At 34.9% G+C, this 6150-nt stretch overlaps 1 protein-coding gene across 1 annotated transcript in view; it reads right to left on the minus strand.

Annotated features, from left to right (window-relative positions):
- ERO1A (endoplasmic reticulum oxidoreductase 1 alpha) overlaps positions 1 to 6150 on the minus strand; it is a 45587-nt gene continuing 39437 nt past the window's right edge. The window contains exons 14-16 of the mRNA XM_024734734.1: positions 4841 to 4927; positions 4624 to 4757; positions 1 to 3149 (exon numbers count right to left, since the gene is read on the minus strand). Of these exons, the coding sequence (XP_024590502.1) occupies positions 3089 to 3149; positions 4624 to 4757; positions 4841 to 4927 (282 nt within the window). The 3' untranslated portion in view covers positions 1 to 3088. The remainder of the gene's footprint in view (positions 3150 to 4623; positions 4758 to 4840; positions 4928 to 6150) is intronic.

The raw sequence follows: 6150 nt of genomic DNA on the forward strand, positions 1-6150 counted from the left end.
TCACTTTAAAAGCAATTTATTCAACAAACATTTATTAAGCGTTCATATGCCAAAAACTATGCTATGGAGATGCAGAAATGGATAAAGTTCCTTTTCCTGCCCTTAAGGAGCTCACATTCTAGTAAAGGAGACTTTATAAAACAAAAACAATACAGTACAATAAGTGACACAATAGAGGTAGGTTGTAATTATAGTGATGACACAAAAGAGGAAGTGAGAGGATCTTCCTTGGATGGAACAAGGACAATTTCACAGAGGTGTTGCTTTATGCTGGGCCTGCAAGGATACACAGAAATTTTCCAGGTGGGGAAGGATGGCTAGGGCACTTGATAGAAAGAGAATAGCAGGTATCAAGGTGTGGAGGCCTGACTATGCTGCATCTGAAGAACTGTGTGTTTTTAGCAGAACATGGGGGCAGGGGAGCAGAAAGACCCGTATCAGAGAAGCTTGTACACCAAGGAAAGGGGTTTGGCTTCCTCCTTAAAGCCTCATGAAATCTCTGAGGTGTGTTAAGCAAGGAGTAACGTTGTTTGAGTGCTTCTAGAAAGCCCACTTTGGTAGCATTGTGGGACGAAAGAAAGGAGAAAGGAAACAGGCTTGGGACAAGGAGGAAGGTTCATATTTAGGGAAGAGCAGTGAAAATGGAAAGACAGTGATATATCAGAAACATGGAGATAAAATCCTTAGAGATTAGACGTCGGCTGGACAGGGGAGAAGTGGAGGAGAGAAGTGAGCCTAGAGAATTTAGATGATGATGGTTCTAAAATTAACCAAAGGAAGAAACACAGGCATAAGAGTGGGTTTGGGGGAGAATGACTTTTTAAGACACACACAGGTGTCTATGGGACGACCAATTGAAGATGTGTAGAAGGCAGATGGACTGAGAAGTCTGGGGTAAAGATAAGGATTTAGAGGTCATTTAATTGGAAGGACTCAAGAGTGAGAAGTGGTGGTGGTGAAGAGAGCAGGAATGAAAGCCTGAGGTATAACTTAAAGAATAAATGAAAGAGGCACCTAGGAGTGAGTGAAATATAAGGAACCCAGGGGAAAAAAAGCTTTTTAAAGGAGGGGCTATCAACAGTGTCTAATGCAGAAGAAAAGGTCAAGTAAGAAATGGCTTGTGAACGAAACCATGGATTTAGAATTGGGATTTTAGACTTCAAAGTACAATATTGTTAAGAACTACTGAGCCAAAAGCCAAATTTCATTTAAGGAGCAAGTGGAGGGTGACAAAGTGAAGATAGGAATATTCTTTCAAAAACATTAGCTGTTTAAGAAAAAAAAAAAGGGCAGGGACATAAGATGAGAGTTAGAGAGTTATACAGGTGAAACAACCATTTAAACCGATCTACCATATTTTCAGAGTACTACAAATGTCCTTATAGTTTTATATTTGGCGCTCACTTCATAGTCCTTTGAGTCTCCAAGAATAATGGCTTAATAGTAGGTTAGTATCTTTCTTCTCCTGCCCTATTCAAATGAGGGGTAAAAGGAAAATAGGACATATATTGTGAAATTTAGTTCTGTGATTATTAATTTAAATATACTGACTACATTTTCATACATTCATTCAACGAATATTTACTGGACACCTACTATGTGTTTGACACTGTACCAGGCCTTACAGACATAGAGAAGAAAAAGTATACAGTAGTATAAAGTGGCATTTCTAAGCCATTATATAAATAAACCCTGCTTTATTAATAATGTTACATCTCAATATGATATACCTGCCAAGACATACAGAGAGGGCCCATGACTTTGAGGTATACAGTTTCTTTTTTCCCTACAATTACCATGTGGTATAAATTCCTAAACCCCTTCATATATTTTTATCACTGAAGGTCTTTTCTTAATGAAAACCACTAAAAATTACAGTTTAGTTTTCATGAGAAAAAAGAAATGAACATCATGTACAAAAACCAAAAATTATATGCCTTATGACTATACAGATCGAGCATTAAAAGGGTAACAAAACTCAAAAAGAATTTTAGATTGGAACTCAAAATGATTCCTGATTCTAAGGCTTATAGTATTATATAGTTCCAGATCTCTTTTCCTGAAAAAAATCATTAAAAAATTATTCACACTGAAGTGTTCATGGTTCAAAGGGCACAATGCCTGTAACTGACTTTCAAATGATTGAGGAAAAATAGTATATGTGTGTATGTATACAGAGAGAGCATGAGAGATAAAGCAAATATGAACAATTAAGGAATCTGGTAAAAGAGTTCTTTGTACTATCCTGGAAACATTTCTGTAATTTGAAATTATATAAAAATAAAAAGTTTCCCCAAAATTTTATTCAGAATTAGGGAAAGTATTATGAGAATAAATATATAAATCGATTCAACTTTTCACACTGTTTAGAAATCCCCTATGCCTTTGAGTTATCATTGTATCTTTCTACACACCAAAATAAGCCAATCAAAATAGCAAGATAATTCTAAAACTGATTTGTTTCATACCAATGTATTGTAGGGTTGCCAGATAAAACACAGGACTCCCAGTTAAATTTGAATTTTAAAGGAGGAATAATTTTTTGGTATAAGTTTGTCCCAAATATTGCATGGAACATACTTGTATTAAAAAACTATTTCTTGTTTATCTGAAATTTAAATTTAACTAGGCATTCTGTATTTTTATTTACTAAATCTGGTCACCCTAAATGTTGAAAAATTTTAGGCTGTTAATAATGGGTCATCAGGGGCCTGCTTAGCATTTTCCTATAAATGCTTGTCACGTTGGCCATAGTTTTATTTATATTACATCTTCTTACACAAAATTATTAAAACATCATTTACTTAGGGTTACCATATATGAATTCGATAATCCTGATTTTACTTAATATTAAACTTTAAAAGTTGTACCACATCATCAAAGTTTTACTTTTACTCACAATAATATTATACATAGACTTAACACAATTTTAAAAATTGTTTACTTAAAACAATATAATTCCCTTTTACAAAAGCAGCTTTATATAAAATGTTTGGCTTAAGACTGTCATTGCTATTAATGCCTTTGAACGAAATTCCATTCTTTGGCCTCCGTTGTCCAAAAACAGGCACATTTCAACTTGTTTTCCTTAATGAATATTTTGTAACAAGTTCCTGAAGTTTTCTAATTCTTTCACACTTGTTGAAATTCTGTAACCAAAAATAATTTCACTTAGAAACTATTTTAGATAATTTTTCTCTATACGGTATTCACTTTCCATTTTCAGAACACAGAAAAATATTTAAGTAATTTATTTCAGCGAATGTAAAGGTGCATAAACCATTTAATCTATTTTGATGCACTTCAGTTTTTTTTTTTTAACATCTTTATTGGAGTATAATTGCTTTACAATGGTGTGTTAGTTTCCGCTTTATAACAAAGTGAATCAGCTATACATATACATATATGCCCATATCTTCTCCCTCTTGCATCTCCTTCCCACTCTCCCTATCCCACCCCTCTAGGTGGTCACAAAGCACCGAGCTGATCTCCCTGTGCTATGTGGCCGCTTCCCACTAGCTAGCTATTTTACACTTGGTGATACCAAATGTAAAATAGATAGCTTCAGTTCTTAATTTGACATGTCAAAACTAAGATAATATTGCCCAGAAATTAGTTATTTTTAATTATTCATAACTTAGTATTAAAGTTTCAAAATGCAAAATTATAAACTATGTAAGTATTAAAATATTAGGATATTTTAAGAATTCAGAAGTATATTCATATGCTTAGTATTTAAAGTACATAGGTATAAAGTATATAAGCAGTAAAATACGTATTTTAAATATGCATAAGTATATGAACACTTAAACTAATCAATATACCGTATTTAGTAAATATACAAAGAATCAAAGCCTTTGGACTATAAAGAGTGAGAACAGTAATTGTGTGATCAAACTGTTTTCACTAACTTTTATAAAAAAGTAGTTTGTTATTTTAAGTGTACTTTAGCTCTGTTCTCCACCATGAAAAAAGTTGCAAAGTACTCAAATATAACTGTCAAGCTTCTGTATACTAGAGAATAATTCTGAAGGTCAATTACATCAAACCCAAAATATTAGTCATAATTTTTTTAAGTGAAGTAATGTAGTCCTTAGAAAATGTTATTTTAATAAATCTCTGCATTCTTTAGATATGATAGGTTAGAAGAAATGTATCTATACTTAAATTTTATAAGGTAAGTTCCTTATTTCAAGTTTATTTTCTAATGATTTTGATGCAAATTATTTTTAAAAGAACTATTAACCTTTTTACACAATGGTGCGTTCACATGGAAATTTTATGTGTACACCTATATTACACAACATGATTTTTCCAGGACCTTCAAAAAAACATTTGGGCAGCACAAATACTTTTAAATAATACAGAAAAAATATACAGTTTCAGCAAGATGAATATTGAAGTCCACTCAGTGAATTAATCATGATTATAAAAGTCAACAGATGAAAATAAAGAATATTATTTAATGATTGTGTGTATCTACAAAGTTATTTCATAAGATCACAGGATTCTGTAGTGAGATAATTTCACTAAAAAGGGTATTTCTTACCCAGTTTTATCTGAAAGTATACATGTTGCATTAGACTTACTTGGCTAGCAGAAACAATTTTGGTAGAAACTAACCTTCCAAATGCATTAAATAATGATACTATTTCTTGTCTGGTTAGATGGAATTCATAACTGGGCCCACTTTCTGGCATATTTGCAATAAGTTTCTCCGAAAACAAGATCTTCAGAGCAGTGCCCAAACCCTGAGTCTATAATAAAAACAAGAAAAAAAGAAAAATCAGAAAATTGTTTGTGCAAAAGATGAAAATAGGATTGAGCCTGATATGCTTACCTGAAGCTTTCCCCACAGTCGACATTTCAAACAACCAACACAATCCATGATTCTTGAAATATTTCTAAAATGCAGTCGAAAGTCCTCCTAAAAATAATTTAAAATTTTATTAAAATATAGTATATAGTCAAGTACTAAGTATTTCTGAGTGCCTTCTATGTGCCTCACAGTATGCAAGGCACTGGAGGGCACCAAAGTGGGGAACAGAACTGAAGTCAACATCCACCGAGTACCTCCTACACACCGGAATCTTTACATATACAATTTCATTTCATCTTCACCACAAATCCAAAAGTAGATATCATTATAGTCTACACCTAATGAATTAAAAAAACAAGGTTCAGAGAGGTTACGTAACTTGCCTAAATTCCCATACCTAGTAAACAGCAAATCTAGACCCCAGCCTGCCTGCCTCCAAAACTAGACTATTTATAAATATACACAAAGGTAACTGAGTTGAGATGTTCTGTTGTATGTGATTATTAACCATATGCCAATATCAGGGGAGGGGGGCAGGGGTCGTATGACATCATTTACCAAAAAAAGAAAGAGGAAAAAACAAAGGAGGATGAAGAACCTCGGGGTAAGACGGGAATAAAGACACAGACCTACTAGAGCCTGGACTTGAGGATATGGGGAAGGGGAAGGGTAGGCTGTGACAGAGTGAGAGAGTGACATGGACATATATACACTACCAAACGTGAAATGGGTAGCTGGTGGCAAGCAGCCGCATGGCACAAGGAGATCAGCTCGGTGGTTTGTGACCACCTAGAGGGGTGGGATAGGGAGGGTGGGAGGGAGGGAGATGCAAGAGGGAAGAGATACAGAAGCATGTGTATATGTATAACTGATTCACTTTGTTATGGAGTGGAAACTAACATGCCATTGTGGGGCAATTATACTCCAATAAAGATGTTTACAAAAAAACCCAAAAAAAACAAAGGAGGGAGAGAGAAATAAAAACCTTTGGTTTCATAAAAGTTAGATTAGGGCTTCCCTGGTGGCGCAGTGGTTGAGAGTCCGCCTGCCGTTTCAGGGGACGCGGGTTCGTGCCCCGGTCCGGGAAGATCCCACATGCTGCGGAGTGGCTGGGCCCGTGAGCCCTGGCCGCGGGGCCTGCGCGTCCGGAGCCTGTGCTCCACAACGGGAGAGGCCACAACAGTGAGAGGCCCGCATACCGGGAAAAAACAAACGAACAAACAACAACAACAAAAAACCAGAAAACAACAACAAAAAAAAAACTATGTTTTTAAATCTTGCATTCAAGATTTAGATATAGGTTAGGTCTGGAGATGAACCAAAACAAAAAT

Source organism: Neophocaena asiaeorientalis, unplaced genomic scaffold (genome assembly GCF_003031525.2).
Source record: "Neophocaena asiaeorientalis asiaeorientalis breed wild unplaced genomic scaffold, Neophocaena_asiaeorientalis_V1.1 scaffold547, whole genome shotgun sequence".
In the NCBI taxonomy this organism is placed as follows: domain Eukaryota; kingdom Metazoa; phylum Chordata; class Mammalia; order Artiodactyla; family Phocoenidae; genus Neophocaena; species Neophocaena asiaeorientalis.